Source organism: Trichosurus vulpecula, chromosome 3 (assembly GCF_011100635.1).
Source record: "Trichosurus vulpecula isolate mTriVul1 chromosome 3, mTriVul1.pri, whole genome shotgun sequence".
Classification (NCBI taxonomy): Eukaryota; Metazoa; Chordata; class Mammalia; order Diprotodontia; family Phalangeridae; genus Trichosurus; species Trichosurus vulpecula.
This window is the reverse complement of record NC_050575.1, coordinates 211,450,083-211,469,078: the sequence shown is the minus strand read 5'-3', so window position 1 is coordinate 211,469,078 and position 18,996 is coordinate 211,450,083. Positions and strand designations below refer to the sequence as shown.

General features: G+C 40.6%; 1 protein-coding gene across 2 annotated transcripts in view; it reads right to left on the bottom strand.

Moving 5' to 3' along the window:
• Positions 1-759: 759 nt before the first annotated feature.
• The window catches only part of ZNF512 (zinc finger protein 512), a 29,420-nt gene continuing 11,183 nt past the window's right edge, over positions 760-18,996 (bottom strand). For both annotated transcript variants that reach the window (XM_036749268.1, XM_036749269.1), the window contains 12 exons: positions 15,472-15,653; positions 14,732-14,827; positions 14,369-14,452; positions 13,135-13,259; positions 12,703-12,789; positions 12,056-12,154; positions 11,267-11,434; positions 10,509-10,703; positions 8,814-8,915; positions 5,890-5,952; positions 4,537-4,635; positions 760-2,864 (listed from right to left, as the gene is read on the bottom strand). In XM_036749268.1, the coding sequence (XP_036605163.1) occupies positions 2,544-2,864; positions 4,537-4,635; positions 5,890-5,952; positions 8,814-8,915; positions 10,509-10,703; positions 11,267-11,434; positions 12,056-12,154; positions 12,703-12,789; positions 13,135-13,259; positions 14,369-14,452; positions 14,732-14,827; positions 15,472-15,653 (1,621 nt within the window). In that variant the 3' untranslated portion in view covers positions 760-2,543. The remainder of the gene's footprint in view (positions 2,865-4,536; positions 4,636-5,889; positions 5,953-8,813; positions 8,916-10,508; positions 10,704-11,266; positions 11,435-12,055; positions 12,155-12,702; positions 12,790-13,134; positions 13,260-14,368; positions 14,453-14,731; positions 14,828-15,471; positions 15,654-18,996) is intronic.

The following is an 18,996-nucleotide window of genomic DNA, read 5'->3' as shown; positions in this document are numbered from 1 at the left end:
GTCTGTTATGAATCTGGCCTGAGCAGGATGACATTGATATCCAGTTATCACCTTGCTGCTAAGGAAGTTGCAGCCTCCTCTCCATTGTTCCATCATTAAATGACATGCATGGGTTCTGGGGCAAGGAGAGTACATTGTGAAGGAGAACATGAAGGAATTTGAAGACTGTGTCTTGAGAGGAGTCAAAATAACTCCCAAATGGATGGGCAACTCATCTCATCTCATCCCATTATTTCTTTGCACAGGCCTAAGTCAATTTCCAGCCAAAAAGGACAGAAAATACTTCTGGTTAAAAAATAATTCTACCTAGATATTTGTTCTTCGATAGCACAGCCTTAGCCACTATGGCAAGCCAAAGTATGAATTACCTCTGAGGGAAATTAAGGAATTAACTTAGGAAAATAAACTAACTTCTAAAGTAATTATTTTGTCAACAAAGAGGTTACTTTTTCCTGCTCCCTGGCATAGGCTGAATTCTTACCTTATTATGATAGGAGAGACAGCAGGAAGAGATAAGAGATACATTCAAAATGACAAGTATGTGCCTTAAAGATAATAGTTTAAATTATTTTCAATGCCCAAGGAAAGGCAAAGACAAATTGTCCCCAAAGCACCCAATGTAGGGTTGCAGAATCTTTTCACTTTTATTTCAGATTCAGTATCATTAACCATTTTGATCAACATGCTGGTCTTCTTAATTAAATGGTGGCTGAGTAACCAAACAGCAAACAGGAATCAAAAAACAGCTAGAGACATCAGTCTAGTAAAGGGATGTTTATTTCCTTCAATGTTACCACCTACACCCCAAGTTTTAACTTTACAGGGTGTATATACATCACTCTTCCATCGCCCCTCCCAGGCAGTCCCTATTCACTGTATAGCCTGGATTTCAGGGCATAGTCGTGCAAGAAAGGATAAAGTAATCCAGGAGTTTCTTCCCATCTGCTGCTCCTGGCAGCAAAGAGGCCAGGTTTTACTTCCCACTTACTAGTAACAGGACTTCTTGTGAGGCACTCTTCTGAGGTGAGATCAACTGATAGAGCTAACTTAACATCATCTCTCCAAACTCCTGTTTTGCCTTTTTTTTTTTTTTTGGAGGATAGCAAACTGGAAGAATTATAGTCTTCCAGAATCCAAAAGTGATTCTTGCCACTTGCCACTATTTGTGACATGTGCTAGGGACAAGGATCATGTACTATACATAGCACATGAAACAAATGGAAGCAAGGCTATGGGACCTGAATTTTGGAGTAAGAAGGTGGTGAGACCAAGAATAATGAGAAACTGATACAAATGACACCCCAAAGAAAGTCAGACTCAGAAATAAACATCCTAATAAGGTTGGCTGGGTATGCAAGAATGTAAAGAGGGAAAGTCTCTTTTTTTCCCAGCTCTGGCTAAGTGCTCACTTATATCCAGTCCTGAAGTCTCAGGATGCTAGACTAAGGGGCCTCCCAAAAGAGGACCCTCTCATAGTCACCACTCTGCAAGAGGGTGATAACCCAGAGAGAATTTAGAGAAGAGGCAGCACAATGACTGGAGGGGCAGAAGTAAGGGTTTAGACTGTGGAGAATGGCTACTAAAGTTCACTGTGGCTAAACAGAAGTCCAAGGGAAGACGGAATGTGCTCTTAAGCTCCTGACACATATGGCATCACTAGGAACAGCAGGACACCAAGTAGACCTAGTGAGATGCCTCTTGACAATTAAAATTAAGGAAGTGCAGAACAAACTTTTAGGAGCTGATCTCAGTGACAGATGTAACCCCAAACACCAGGAAAGCTCATGCTGGACAATGATACTCGCTTTGTCCTCTCCTTTCTAGTCATTTTACAGCTATTCATGTATTTCTGTTGATGATGAGTTTTTTTTCATGACTATGAATTCAGTACAAGAAGCATTTCCCAGTAACAACCAAAGTGCAAGACCAGTCTTCTGATTCACACTGAGTCCGTGTTCAACTGGGCTACCTATATCTAATTCTGCTCCAACAAGGTCATGGCACCAGGAGGAGCAACTGGGCTAACAGAAAGAAATGCCTGACAGATGTCGGCACCAAATAGAGGCATCTAGACTAGTTATATATGAAGCATAATATTATAAACTTTATGTGGTGAAGAGCAGTTGGCTTGTTTTACAGATTAGATGGTGGCTTTTAGTAGTAGGTGGAAGAGTTGGGGAAGGAAAGGCAGGTAAAAATTTTCCTTATTCCAAACCCTAAACCTCAGCTTTTAATATTCTAACTGTGACCACTTCACCTCAAGGAGGAAAAATCCAACAGCCAGGAGTTTCCCACTTTTGTTGAGGGAAAGAAGATGACATCAGCATGGTAAAGATGACAGTGGAAATTTAAGGCGCACAAGAGTTGGGGAGACAGGACTTTCTGGAAAGAGGGAGCCCAGAAGTCCAAAGAGGAAGGGGACAAGTAGGAATGACTTGAGAAAATTACTAAAGAGAAAGGGATTGAGAGGACTCCCCAGTTCCAGGGCCTCTGGGCCAACAGTGCCCCATCCCTTCATACAGGGATGCTCTAGCACTGGCCTGTTATTTCCTTCCACGTTTATGGCTGGTCTTTGAGAGCTTCACTGTCTGGAAACACACTGGCACGGGCACTTGCTCTGGCTCTAGCTCCTCTCCTTCAGCGTTCTCACAAGAGGCTGAGCCTGCCAGGCCTTTCCCTCCCCGGCGATCTGACTCCTTCTTGTCCGGTGCAGCCTCTGGTGGCCGCTGCTGTTTTCTACCGGCTCTCGGCGACATCCTCTTCTTGTGCTGCTGCTGCCATCGCCTTTGCTCCTCTTGCTGATGCTGCATCTTCATCAGCTTCTCAAAGCTCTTGGTTGTTGTGGTGTTCACCATGAACCAATCCTAGGGATTCAGAAGAGAAAGGTCATCAGTTTAAGACAAGTGGGGAGAACATAGAGGGAGGGGCATAGGGACACAAAGAAAACAGGTACTAGGGGAAGGCAAGACAGAAAGGGAAGAAAAGTATACAACTATCTAAAGAGAACCACAGATTAGAAAAGAGACAAGAATTGGGTAAGAGAGAAACTGTCTTACCACATGGTAACTAAAAAAAAGTATGAATCTAGGCAGAGGCAACTGGAGATGTGTTTAAATTGCCTAAGTTGCTAGGAGCTGCTCCTGATCTGGTAAATAGTTTTGTTGGTCCCAAGGCAAACAATCACTTAAAAAAAGACCTTGGAGAATACAAGTTAACTAGATTTCGGAAGATGGCTAAAATAATTCTCATGCTTTTAGACAAAAATGAAATCCTATTTCTCAGTTCTAGGATTTTTCCCAACTCCAATCTCATTAAATAGAATAATAATTGTACATGTGTGATTGGAATATTAAAGACAATGCTATAAAAAAATCAGAAGAGATCATAAACCTTTCCTAGATACAGGTGGCTTTATCTTTAACTAAACAAGGGATAGAGGCAATTACAAAAGAAAAGGATTTTTTATCCAAGTTATGCAGACAACTTACAAATATACTTAAGGCCAAAAGCCACTCCCCAATAGATAGTTGGTCAAAGAATATGAATAAACAGTTCTCAAAAGAATTGCAAACCATTAATAACCATATAAAAGAATGTTCCAAACTACTAATAAAAGAAATGCAAATTTAAAAAGATATAACAACCCTGAAGTTTCATATTACACCTAGTCAATTGGCAAAGATGACAAAAGATGAGCATAGTTAATGTTGTAGGGGTTGTGGGAAGATAGGTATATTAATGCTATGTTTGGTGGAGTTGTGAATCAGCACAACTTTTAGGAAAACAACTTAGAATTATACAAATAAAGTGATTAAAATGCTCAGAGAGTCCATTACTAAGCATATACCCAAGGAGGTCACTGATAGAGCGTCCATATGCATTGAAATATTTATAGCATCATATTTTTTGGCAATTACAAAGAACTGCAAATAAAATAAGTTGTCCCTGAATTGAGGAGCACCTAAAGAAAATTGTGGTACATGAATGTAGTGGAATATTGCTGTCCTATAAGAAACAATGAATGTAACAAATACATGAACTGATGCCAAGTGAAGTGAGAAGAGCCAAGAAAACAATAAACATAATAATCACAATAATATAAATGAAAAGACAAAACATTATTGAAAGTGAATGTTGCAAATTACAAAGAACAAGCATGGTTACAAAAAAAAGGTATCAGAAGAAATCCCCACCCACTCCTTCACAGAGGTGAGCAGTCTACAGGTCTGGCAACTGATTGCAAACATTTTCAGTCTTTTTCCAATGTACTGATTGGTTTTCCTGATTGTTTTTTTTTCTTCTTCCTTTTTACTAAAAAAAAATTCTTTGACATATGGGATGGATCTCTGGCTCAAAGGAGAGGTAGGGATATAGGAAGAAATTTAGGTGATGTAAAAACAAAAGCAATCACTAACAATTTATTAAAAAACAATAGTGCCTCTTCTGAACATACAAAGACAGGGAGACAGACTCTCATGCTTCAAACACCCGGGGTCACAAAGTACAAAAACCACAAAAATAAAACAGAAACCTCACCTCAGCATGGATGGAGTTGATGTGATATTTGACACCACTCTCTGACACAAACTCCTTCTCACATAGGAGGCACTTATATTTTCCAGCCACAAAGTCTCCCTGTCTCCAAGTGAGAGAGAAGAAAAAAAGAGAGACCAGTAGCTTCTTGATAAATCCAAGAACTTAGCACCAGGTCTAGAAATCCAGAGGGATAAATGTGAGAGAACAGGGAGTCGATCTTAGCAAAGGAGAGAAGGGTAAAGCATCATGGCAAGGCTTTATGTCAAGGAACTGGCTCTGCTTTCACACCACCAAGGGCATATATACCTTAAAGCAGTTTTGCACCAAATCCTAATCCTGCCTTCTATGACCTGTTCTTCTGTTTTTGCAACATGAACATCAAAAGTGTTCCTATGTTCCCAGGTTTCTTCCCACTTTCGTACTCAAGTTTCCTTGCTTCCAAAAAGGGTCATACTTATTACAGGTCCCTAATTTCAACTCGAGAGATAATAATTTGCTGTTCTTTCCATTAAAAAAGCAAAGCAGTTGGAGAGCTCCATCCTATCATTCACTACATCTCTTTGGCTACGAGTGCCTGACAAAGAGTACCATCCACAATACCTAGCGTAGAGATTCTCTGAAACTAAGACCAAGGTGAAAAACTTCTAACCATTCTTGGACAGATCTTGCTTGGAAGCCTCTAATTCCCAACTCTGGACTGAGATTTCTCTCCCTTCCTGAAGCTTTAGGTTTCCATGATGCTCGTTTTATATGAGAAGTTGCTTCTGAATGGGTCTGGAAAGAAGTACCTTTCCATGATGCAATCCATACAACCCATGCCTGTTGGGTTGTAGGACACATGGGTCAACATGGCAAAGAATTCAGTGAGGTAAATAACTGTTAGCCTGGCATCTTGTCCTATCTCCCAACCCCAGAGGCGAGTACAGTTGTGACTATTTAGAGAATCTTCTCCAACCTGAAACAGGACACAAGTTAATGCCGAAAAGAAGGTTAAGTTTCAGGCCAACATGGCAGTTCAGGTTCAGTCTAGGCCTCAGTCTCATCTAAAAAAGCTGGATCCCTGGATTGGGCTCAGAACTAATATTCTCCAGATTTTTCCAAAATGGAGATGATTTGTGGCTAGGTGAGACCTTTCAGAGACTTCTCTGACTACAGTTAACTCCCCCAAACTCAAATCACATATGGAGCCTTGAGACCAAATAAGAACCAACCCAAACCAGTTTCTGAAGATGCCAGGATGACTGACGAACAAATGTTCACCTAAACTGAATTTTCTTCAACATCAGATGATTTCAGGCACAAGTATTTGAGCAACAGAGGGTTCAAATTAAGAAAGTAAATAAAGTTACAAACCAATGTGCAAGTGCCCAGGTGAGCCTTGAGACCAGACACACTGCTGTAGACAGACTCACAGCCCTGAAGAATACAAGAGGAAACAGGGTTAATACTACTCAAAATAACATTCTTTCCCAACAGCCTAATAAAGTTTTTTGGAGTCCAACATTGCAGGGAGGAGTACGGAGATTAATAAACAGCACATGAAGCATAAGAGAGAAAGAAATGATATAGAATGTCTCCTCATCCAAAAGCTACATGGAAAAGTAGGAAAAGTGGGGAAAGTGGGAGAAAGCAGAGAATCACTGAATCTCAAATGTTGGAAAGGATCTCACAAGTCACCCGATCCAACTCGATACTGGTGAAGAATTTCTGCTTATAACACTGACAAACAGACATTCAAAATGTGACTGAAGATGCCTAGGGATAGGGAACTTACTACTTCCCAAGGGAGCCTATTCTATCCTAGCCAATTCTCATCATTAAAAAGTTTTTTCCTTGTCTCTCTGAGACCAAATGAAACCAGTTTAAACCCCCTTCCATGTTATAGCTCTTCAAATATTTGCGGACAGCATTATATCTCCCTAAGTATTCTGTCCTCTGAATCCTTCAACCAAACTTCCTAAGAGCAATATAGTATAATGGATGGCAATACAGCAGAGTGTACATAGTAATGGCCTTGGAATTAGCAAGGCATAGATTCAAATCCTGTCTCTGATACTTATAATTTATGCAACAATGTGAAAACTACTTCATTTCTCTGAGCCTCAGTTTCCTCATCTTTAAAACAGAGATACTTATAGTACCTACCTCACAGGGTTGTTGTGAGGCTCAAATGGGATAAAGTACATAAAGTAGTCTGCAAACTTGAGAGGGCTATATACATGTCAGTTATTTTTACTGTTATTATTGTGATATGACATGGTCTTTAGTCCCCTCACCATGTTGGTCACCCTCTGGACACACTTTCAGTTTATCTTCTTCCTAAAATGTTATATCTAGAACTGAAAAAAAAAAACACTCCCAACATGATCTGACCAGGACCAAGTATAACCATCAGTCCATATCAATTAATCAATAAACGTTTATTAAGTACCTTCTATGTGACAGTACTGTGCTAAGTGCTAAAGGATACAAAAGGAGGCAAAAGATAGTCCCTGCCCTCAAGAAGCTTACAATCTAATAAGAGAGGCAACATGCAAATAAACTACACAAGCAAGCTACATACAGCATAAACAAGAAATGATTAACAGAGAGAAGTCACTAGAGTTAAGAGGGTTGGGGAAGGCTTCCTGTAGAAGGTGGGATTTTAGTTGGGAGTTTAAAAAAAAAAAAAGGGAGGTGAGTAGTTGGAGCAGAAGAGGGAGAGTGTTCCAGGCATGGGGGATAGCCAGAGAAAATGCCTGGAGCTGAGAGATGGGAGTGTCCTGTCCATGGAACAACCAGGAGGCCAATGTCACTGGAAAGGAGATGAAGAAGGGAAAAGAAGAAGCTCAAGGTAAAAAGCCTGAATTTTTTTCTGAAGAAGGGAAAAGAAGAAGCTCAAGGTAAAAAGCCTGAATTTTTTTCTGTACAATGAGACAAGGTTCTCAGCTGAGAGGGTAGAGGAAAAGGGATCCAAGGATGAAAAGGTTTGGAAGAACCACTGTGAAGAGTGAGATAGTGAGTTGAGAAGATAGGATTGCCTAGCAGCAGTGAAAGCCCAGCTGAGCTTTTATAATATAAAATTGTGGTGGACCTAGCTAGTCAGAACAGTTGAACGATTTTCTCTGCCTTTGTCTGGCAGCACCAAAGACGTGACTGGTAGAAATGATCCAAGCCTGAGGCTTGACAAGGTATAACTGGTGGAATTCAAGAAGAGGGGGACAGTGTTTAGTTGATTTAGTTCACCAAGGGGTCAAGATGGAGAAAAGAGGAGAGAGTGGCTAGTGCAGGGGAGATGGCCTGGAAGAGAACTGAAGGATCAAGGAATTGGAGAGCACAGTGAGGACAGAGTAGGGTTACGATAGCAAGAATATTACATCTGCTGTCCTGGATACTATGCCTTTTTTTTTTCAATTTTTAATTTATTTTTTGTTTTCCTTTTTGAGGGGGGAAGGCAGGGCAATTAGGGTTAGGCGACTTGCCCAAGGTCACACAGCTAGTGTGTCAAGTGTCTGAGGCTAGATTTGAACTCAGGCCCTCCTAATTAGAAGGCTGGTGCTCTACTCTCTGTGCCACCTAGCTGCCCCAAATGATATTTCTTTTCCCTTGTTCTTTTTTTTTTTATTTTTTTTTTGGAGGGGGAAAGGTAGGGCAATTGGGGTTAAGTGACTTGCCCAAGGTCACACAGCTAGAAAGCATCTGAGGCCGCATTTGAACTCGGGTCCTCTTGACTCCAGGGCCGGTGCTCTACTCACTGAGCCACCTAGCTGCCCCCTACTATGCCTTTCTTAATGGCATCAAAGGTCAAGTGCATTTTTCAAATTGCCACATCACACTATTGAGATTAGCATGGTAACAATTCAACTACAAAAGTACCTGTAAACAGCCAATTTATTTTTTACCCTGGCATCCATCAATGACCAAAAAGAAAAAAGTTCAGATGAAATGGTTATTAAACGTAAATACAAAAGTTCTCGAAATTTATATGACTATACTTTTTTTAAAAGAGTAGAACCAGAGTTCATAAATCCTGTGATTTCTAATTTTCTCTTGAAAATCCAAATAATAATGATGTTACTTGGCATCACACAAGTATATTGCAATGCAGCTAAGAGATCAGAAATGCTTAAACCAGGTTCTCACCATGGTATGTAGAAAAACAGGTTATTTTGAAATGAAGAGCATACAACTATGTTTTCTATGTCTTCTGCGTTCCCTCCTGCAATCCCCAAAGTACTATACACACACAGGAGACTCTTAATAAATCCTTACTAAACAAACGGAAAAGAAGAAATCACCTGGTTGGGACAATGGACACGATGATACATCTTGATCTCTGACTTCCATTTGTAGAGTACTTCCTGGCTGAAGGTAGGTAGTCCAGGACGAGTATATTTCAGCTACAGGTCAAGAATATAGCTTGTCAGAAAAACCCAGACCCTGCCTAATATACTTCTACTATTACCCCAAGTCCCTCATGTTGACAAGCATGGAATTCCAGAGTCCTGAATGAAATAATAAGAATAAGAATGTTTTATATCATGCTTTTAAGTATGCAAGGCAATTTACATATGCCAAGACGTTTGATCCTCACAACCCTCGGAGGCAGGTGCAGTTTTGTTATCCCTATTTTACAAATGAGGAAACTAAGGGTGAGAGAGGTTTAGAGACTTGCCCAGGGTCACATAACTGGTAAGTGAGGCTAGATTTGAACTTAGGTCTTCCTGACTTCAGGCCCAGCACGTACTTTGTGACAGGTGCCTTGATATGAAAAAAATCTATAAGTTCCTTAAGTAAGCATAGTTTTGAAATTGACATTCACAAGACTAAGTTTTAGAATGGTTATTATAAAAATGAATTTATAGAATCATAAGGTAAGAATTTAAACTCTAAACTTCACCTGCATCTTGATCATAGTAAGTACTTGGCAAATGTTTACTTAACTGAACTGCTGAATTGGATTGAACCCGAAATCAAGGACAAGATTTATTCCTTAACCCCTCTAGACCTCAGTTTCCTCCTCTGTAAAATGAGGTCAGACTAAATGACCTTTGAGGGCTTTTCTAACTCTAAATTTATGATCCTTTGCACTTTTAATTAATGTGCTATCAAAATAAATATATAACAGAACCATAAGCTCTCAGGAAGTCCTCCATTAGAAAAGACTTCTATATTCTGTGTGTATAACATGGTTTGTGATATTAGCATTTATTTATCATGCTAGGACCCACTGATTTAAAGATAGAACCTTTGAGGGGATTTATTAGGAAGCTACATAAATATACACTTTAACCTGGTCAGAATAGAAACAAGTATGAGAAATTACTTAAATCTTTTAACTTATATTTCCAAAATAGTACTTATTTTCAATTCAAGAACTTGAAATAAATTCCTAGCCACTGCTAAGTTAAGAAATTGTACTGGTTTTTAGACCAAAGGAAAAGTATGTATGAACTTCCATGGTATGGCCCTTTCATTAAAGTGCTTTTATGGAATGCAAAACCCTAGACCAGACCTAAGCATTTTCCTTCATTAAAATCCTGGACAAACCTAAGTTCTGACCCATCTGCTATACAAACTGTTCATTCATGTAATCACCTTCCCTTCCATTATATATAGTCCTTGCTTCTCTCTAGATCATGCTCTTTTCCTACATGATCTAAACACACTGCGTAGCTGCCATACCCTAACTCTTCTATCTCTACCAAGTAAACAAGTAACACAACAGAGCAAATACTAAGCAAAAGGCCAATCCATACAATAGGATTCATGGCCTTGTTAGAATTAGCCCAGAGTTAAGACAACACCTGAGGGACAGAATAAAACAGATTATCTAGCACCCACTCCAAGGTGAGATATCTAGAATTGGACTAATTTACAGAACAGGGATATATGTTAATCACGGCACTGTATGGTAAGGACTTGCCAAAGGGAAGAAATTTTGCCATAGTGAGCACAGCATTCCACAAGATGAGTTTGGGCTTCAACTTCACCTTCCGATCATCAGGAACCAGGTCCTGAAGCACCTTCTTCTTAGGCCACTCTTTGGCCAGTTCGGCATTGGCTAGCTCCTGCAGGTAGTATACAGCCACCTTGGCTGAACGCCTCTGCACACGACCCCCAGTACCAGTCTCCAAACTCAGCTCTCTTAAGCCCTCAGGTCGGCCTGACTCTGGAAAGAAGGGCATCTGTAGGTAGGAGTTACAGGGAAAACCAGGTCTGATGAGCAATCTCTCAGAGCAAAAAAAACAAAACAAAAAAAAATACAATATTCTCAACACCAAATAAACATCCAACAGAACTTAGCAGCTTTGGTTTGTTAATTGCTGAGCAAGGCTGGCCCAACTTCACTAGTGTAAAATCTACAATCCAAAACAAAAAGGAGTTGGTTCTTAAGTTGATAAACATGCTGTACCAAAGACCAAGATACATTATGGTAGATGGGTTAACTCCTCTGATTTGCTCTGGAATAATGCCCACAAAGAGTAATGCCCACAAGTGTGTGTATACACACACACACACACATATGTACACACAAGAAAGTTTCTTATAATTGAGATAAAAGATGTAAATGTATATATCTCAATTATAAGAAACTTTCAGTCTCTAAGAAGATCATATCAACTTACTAAGCTCTGGCATCTCTGATTTACAAATATTCCAGAGCATAAAAAAAAGACACATGCCAGAGTCAATAAGAAAGAAGAAAGGGGAATTATTAGGTATCTTCTGGCAGGTAGTTAGTACTCACAGGTCCATGTTCTGACCGCAGGTGATACATAAGTCCAGCCTTTGATCCATAAGCCTTCCCACAATGGTGACATTTCAGCGTCATCTTCTCCAGCTCTGCAGCTTCTTTGCCACATTTTCGGATGTGATACAAGTAGCCCATGATGCTTGTGAAGCTGCCAGAGCAACTCTAAACATGAGAAGGAGGTCTAAAATCTAATCTTATTCCCTTTAACACACTTCCCCAAATACCACAGCCTCAGTACCTCCTCCTGACATTACAACATGAACATGCCTTTCCAACATCCCCTATCTGACACAATCCTTTCTCACTCCCAGTTCAATTTCCATCCTAAGTTTCAGAGAGGCTACAACTAAAAGGAGAACTTGTTGTTTTGACTAAAGACTATAGCTCTTCAGTGATCCAGCCTAAGTCAAATATCAAAATACAAAATACAAAAACCTCAGTTCAGACTTCCTAAGAAGCTCATGCTTGGATCCTCTCTGACCACTCCAGTAATAATAAGCCATCCCTGAAGTTTGAGGTGAGAAAAAAAAAAAACAACTATGGAGGGGAAGAGAAATGAAAGAAAAAAAACTGTCTTGCACGGAGTTACACTAAAGTGGGAGGAGAAAGAAGAACTTCATTAGGCTTGAGAAAACTGAGAGGAACAGGAACTATTCTGGAGGGGAGGGAAGGGGAGTGGAGGGGAGACTCCCTCAAGACTCAGGCCAAGAGAAGCTGTCCTCAGGCAGACATATGGAGGTGAAGCATGGAGATCAAGAGACTCCAGTTCAGGAAGGCTCCTACCTCCCGCGTGCACTTGAGTTTCCCCATCCTCTTCAGGACCTTCCGGAGTCGCTCTCGTTCATTTGGCTCATCTAGCTCTCCTCCATCTTTCAGGATGGGCTGCAAAGGAACAGGAAAAGGCAGGAAGATGGGAAAATGGGCAAATATTAATTAATAATAGCTAAACAATAATAGCTTGCATTTACATACGGTTTTGAGGATTACAAAGCACTTTACAAATATCTCCTTTTTAGTGAGAGAACAGAAAAAAAGGGAAGAGGTGAGGCAGTATGTGCCTAAAGGTTAAGTAATCAGGATAAGAAGGTAGGCTGATGTGAGCTGTAAGTTGTCGGACCCTCTAAACTTTCTTTATCCTCCTAGCCAGATAGAAGTGTAACTGCAATGAGAACATGATCTCTGAGCTGTACCTTCACCTTGGACCAGTCATCATGGGTATGTGTTAATCTGCAACAAGTAACACAGCTGAACTAGCTGCAGATTCAACCTCAGATTTCAATGTTCAACATCCTTTGACTAAAGGAGTCCATCAGCTCAGGCTGCTGCCTCAGCCTCAAATATTTCCTCCGGGACTTTTTCACCAATCCAGACAAGTGTCTAGATGTCATGTACTTTCCACTGGCCCAGAAGAACACATGAAGCTTTCTTACCAAATTATTATGGTCTGCCATGACGTGGTATTTCATCCCCGCCAATGACCGAAGTTGCTTCCCACAGTGGTGACAGGTGTACATCTCCTGAAGGATTAAAGAGTCTCTCAGTGCCACAAGTAGACAAAAGCTAGCAAGAATGATCAACAGAGAATCAGGACACATAAGCCACACAATCTGCTCAAATCCACACGTATGCCATCCCCCTAAACCAAGTACACATAATCCAAATTACTCATATGTGTGTCCACATGTATTTACTGTGAAATATAAGCTCCTTGAGGGCAGATGTTTTTATATCTCCAGTGTTTCACATTTGGCTTGATCCTTAATAAGGTGCTTAATAAACATTTGCTAAATTAATCTGAACTGCCTATTTAGAGCCAGAGGCCTGGTGACATAAGTACAACCATTTCACATGCTCATTCTCACCTGTCTGCAATTTCCCATGTGCTTCTTTAGACCCTCTACTGTCTTTCTCACCACCGCCCGACAGGTTGGACATGACACTCTGCCTTTGTCCAGGATCTCCAGATACCACTGCTCCTCCACACTGCCTGCAGATGAAAGAAGAAAGCATTTCACACATCGATGAATGGTCCCTCAAAAGAGCATGGCCATATAACTAGAGAAAGGCGTTCTCTGAGGATTACCTTACCTGTGAGGACACAACAAGGTGCCTGTGTGTCCTCACAGGGTTGTGAATATCAGGAGGCATGTCCTCAACATCCTCAGGGAATGAACAGTCACTTCAGTCACATCTCTTTGGGGAGCCGACATTAGAGTACAATGAGTGCTAAGGGGAAAAGATTTGCCTCCAAGAGAAACAACAAACCTATCAGAGACTCTAGGAACAGAGTAACTTCAATGCTTCAAAGATTCGGTTTTTTTCACCAGTGTGGATGCCCCTTCCACTGATCCTTCTACACCTTCATAGACTGCTGGACCAAAAAACATTAACTATCTGGTGGCCAACCTTTTGGTGATAACATTTTCCAAGTTTAGCTCAGCTAATCTTCAGAGAATTGTCCATCACTGGGTACATAATCAAGCTCTTCCAGCTTGTTAGACTCTGCCAGAGCCTGCCTTCTCTGCCACAGCCTCTGAGAATACTGGGTGACCTCCATACCAAGATCAGACACTAAAGATCTTTAGTGGAGGAATGGCAATTCTACTACAGAAGTGAGTAACTTCTAACACTCTTAGCCTGTCTACAAGTATGCAGGGAAGAATGAGACCTCTAAGACACATAATATGTATAACAGTGCTCCCCAGACCATGGGTCCTGCTTCCAGCCTAACCCCATAGCTACTGTCCAGAGACGCAATCCCTTTGGAGATGGACCCTGGCAACTGCTTCTGCAAGTACTACCACCTCTGCCTTCTTTGTAACTATGGCTGCTAAAGACCTGAAAAAGAAAGTTCTTGCCAACAATTTCTGGGAATTATTAGTCAAAAATAAAAAGCCAGTAACATTTTTTCAGTGAAAATAACTTAAAGAATATGCATTACCAACCTCACTGTGGCTATGACCTAAGCATCAATGGATCACTCTATCTGTATGCCCAGCACTCAGCACAATGCTTCACACATAGTAAATGCTTACTAAATGCTCATTCATTCATTCATTCACTCGGACTACCAAAAGCTTCCAGTGACACACATACCTGCTGGATAACTTGGTGGATCCTTCCGGATATAACGGCTTTGGGTTCTGGGGCTATGCTGAGCTCTAGGCCGCTGTTTCTTTCCTATTGCAAGAAACAGTTGAAACCCAAAACATCAATTTTGCTGGCCTCTTGAGAAACTTTTATCCCTCTACAAAGCTGACTCCCTTTTAAGTCATGGAAGAACCCAGAGATATAAGGCAGTCCAAAGGTCTTTTCTTTAGAATGGAAGAGATTCAAAGAGCTAGAAGGTTAGACAAGCACAAAAATTTAAAAACTACTACCAAGGTCTACTTCTTTTTATCTCTGGAGGACCCAAACCTAGCCAACCCTGTGAAGGCAAGTACATGTCATTTCTTTTACCGGAAAGCTTTTGCTTCTTCTGAGGAAATTCTTCATAATCTTCATCTTCTTCCCCACTAGTCTTCCTCTTCCCTTTGCCTGGCACTCCACCTGTAACTAAGGAAAGAACAGATGACATCTCAGCTTGAAGCTGAACGTCTAGGTCTGCTACCAAGACATCCATTATGTTTTCATGTAGTCAACATGAAATCCAAGGGAAAGGTCCTCAAAAACCAGAAAACTCACAAGGATATTTATGTACATTTCTAGATAATGTATTTGTATAGCTCTTATATGAAGACCCACTATGTCCCTACCTTCCCTTCATTCACATCTGAGAGAAGAACAGAGGTTAAAGAATGTTACACAGGCATAGCTATAAGCCAATATAAAGAATAACTCCTTAGACTGTTAAGTCAGGAACTAATAGAGAGATGATACCAGCTAATCTAATCACTGAAGCACCAAAGAAAATAAGGAATTTCTGGGTACAAAGTTTTATTATTACCACGGTACCCTGAGGTCATAACCTGGTACCAGAAACTTTCTGATTAGGGCTGAGATATCCAAAATAAAAGTTCTGTAGGCAGGAAAAACAAAGTTTTATCAATCTAGGATGACACAAACCCTATGATTTTGTTATCCTAAGAAATACAGTTTGGCATTTTTTATTTTTATAGAAATTTGCATTTATTAACTAGAGAGCCAATTCCCTAACCCAGGAGGAAGAAATATTCCTACAAGGCATACGGGATTCATACCTTCACCTTGTGGATGAGAAGTTGCTTTGATCCCTCTCATTTCCAACCAATAAGTCGGCTTCCGGATAGACGTATGACCACCACTCACCAACTTTTGGGAAGAGTCAGAGAATGCATCACTTTGGGAGTCATGGCCAGGTGAAGTACCCTGGAAGCTGCTATCCCCTGTGGCACAATGGGTCCTGCCAGTAACACAATACAAAGAAAGGTACACGCCAAAGAGCAATGTTTTTACATTTTTTGTTTTTAATTCTAAAAAAAGACAATGAACATGTTCCTAAAGCAAAATGCTATGAAGTCAGAGCATCAAGGAACATGTTTCAATGTCCATCAAATAAACAAAGCTTAAGACAAAATTAATGACAGATTTAATGATATACACTCACAATTGGGATACAAAATAGGGGAAAATGGAAAGTAACTGATATCAATGGCTATAATCATTATTACTTATAAAGTTTAAACCAAGAATTTCTGGGATTTGGTGAAGGTCACTGAAACTGGGTAGAACAGGAAGCTACTTCAAGTTCAATTTAAAGATCTCTGGATCCAGAATCCAAGAGGAATAAGGAGAAAAATGAGGCGTAACCACGAGTGACAGAGCAGAGAAGGCAATTTATAGCTCTTAGTAGCCCTCCAATTCTCCTCAGATCCTGAGTTTTAAGTTGTCAAATTGCATTATCACACTCAGAAGCACATATGATCTCATTATGAGTACCTTCCTCCCATTGTGCTGAATGTAATACATCCATTTCTTTTCATTTTATACGAGACTGTCTATGTTCTCCCATAAATCTTCCTCAGTAGTCTAGACAAAGCTTAAAGTCTTTCTCTAGATCTCCTACTGTTCAAATACCAATGAAGCACACAGGTTGTCCATCAGTTAGTTATCTCTTTCTCTCCCTACATTACCAACCAACATCCTTTTCTGGTCGTAGATCTCTGATGACATTTTTTTACACTGCTTTGCCTGAGTAATGCTTCAGTGGTTTTCAGGCACAAGTGTTCCCCTTCCCTCCCATCTTTTCTAACAATCTGGTCTTTCATCCTTACTCTCTCATTAACCTTCAATCTCTCCCAGTCTACTGGCTGTTTCCCTATTGTATACAGCTTATATGTATAGGCTGTTTGCCTATATACACACCCATGTCCCCTCCATCCTCCAAAAACTGATCCATCCATTCCTGCTAGCTACTATACTATGTCATTTTCGCTTTTGTGGCTATACTCCTTGAGTATATCATCGACACACCATCTATGATCAATACCTCCACTTCCTTTTCTCTCAAGTCTGTGCTTAACAATCTATAGTCTGATTTCTGACCTCATCAATTCAAATAAAACTATTCTCTACAAAGTTACCAATGATTTCTTAATCATTAAATTGAGTGGCCCTTTCAGTCATCCTTCTTGACCTCTATGCAGCCTCTGATGTCAACCTCTTCTCTCTAGGGTTTCATGACACTGCTCTGACACTCTCCTGGATCTTCATCCAGGTCACATCTGCTAATCACAGTTTTCCCGCCAAGGCTCTGTCCTGTCCCCTCTTCTCCTTTTACACTATTTCACTTAGAGATCTCATCAGCTCGAATGGATTGATTTCTACGAAGATGATTCTAAGATCTATTTGTCCAGACCTAACCTCTCTTGACCTTCAATCTCACATCTCCAATTGCATACTGGCTGTCTCAACCTGTATATCTCTTAGACTTCTCAAACTCAACATGTCCTAAACTGAACTCATTATCTCTCCCCCCAAACCCTCCCCTCTTCCTAACTTCCCTATTATTGTGAAGTGCACCACCATCCTCAGTCTCACAACAGAAACCTCACTCTCTTTCACCATAGCCAATCAGCTGCCAAATCCTGTCATTTCTACCTTCATAGCATCTCCCATCCTCTCCTCTAACACTGCCACCACCCTAGTGCAGGCCCTTGTGACCTAATGCCTGGACTGCTCCAATCCCTGCCTTAAACCTCCCCTCATTCCAATCAATCTTCCACTCAAGCACATGTTGCTCTTCCCAGGACCCATTCAATCCACTCCAGTGGCTCCCTATTTCCTCCAGGATCAAATATAAAATACTGTTTGGCTTTTAAAGCTGTCCATAACCTGGCCTCTTCTTTCTACCTTTACAGTCTCATTAGACCTTCCCCACACTTTGCACATATTCAGGGATCCAGTGACACTGGCCTCCTTGCCGCTCCTCTCACATCTTCCAACTGTGGCCATTTTCACTGGCTGTCCCCCATGCCTGGAACTCTCTCCTACATCATCTCCACCTCCTGGCTTCCCTGGCTTCTTTCAAAACTCAGCTCAAGTCCTACCTTCTACAGGAAGCCTTTCTCAATCCTCCTTAGTGTTAGTGTCATCCCTCTGAGACAACCTCCAACTTACCCTGTATATATCCTGTTTTTATATAGCTGTTTGCAAGTTGTCTCCTCCATCAGACTATGAAATCCTTGACACAAGGGTCTGTTTTGTGCCTTTCTTTGTATCCTCAATGCCATAGTGCCTGGCACAGAGTAGGTGCTTAATGAATGCTAACTGACTGACACTTATCATGTACTTCTCCATCACCCTTTGAGCAATCTGCAAATTTAGCTCCTCAGAGACAGATGTTCCATTGCTCACAGCTATATGGCACCACCAAAAAAATATAGATGTTAAATATATGATCCTTTGTTTCCCGAAAGAGCTTAGTGTCATTAAAAGCACTATATAATTTTCCACAGACAACCCAGCTTATTCTCTGCTTAAATTCTGGGCCCAGCTCATGAATGATCCACATGCAGTGTCTATCCAAGATATATGTTCTATGGGTCATCTATCCAACTACATATCATAGTCTGAACGAATAACAAGCATACTTAATCTGCTTGGCTTTTCCTGTGTGAGCGGTTAGGCTGAACTCTTCCGAGTGCTTGTGAATCTAATTCTAACTTGGAAGGTTCTTTAATGTTTCCAGAATTGATACAATCAGTACAATGTCATCAATGTCACCAAGAGAAACACTTAAAGGACATTGATTGGGAATCTCTCTTCAATTTGAACTGTAAACGCACATCTACACGACGGCGAATTGTCTCATTTTATGCAACATCTGATACTAATAATCAGAGGGTCAAAGAAATTTATCTCCACTGTTACTGCTTTTAAGGAATCTTAATATCTGCATAAGAGACCCCTTTTCAGAGAAGAGGCATTAAGGGGCAATTTGCTGTAAAAAGTCAAATGCTTTTAAACAGTCACCAAGTAACAGGCAGTTGGATCTTGCTCCTTTTAATCAGTTGTGTGCTGAAGATGTGGTTTGTTATAAATATTCTGCAAAAATTATCCTGTTTCCTTCTCATACTTCCACCAAGGATACCCTTGATGAGCTTGCAGATTATTCTCAAAAAAGATTCCATAGAGATGAAAAAAATAGACATATGAGCCAGTCTTTTTGGGGGAGGGAGGGGGTAACATTAAAAATCCTTGGAAAAAACAACCATTTGGTATACTCCTCTTTTTCACGTATCTTG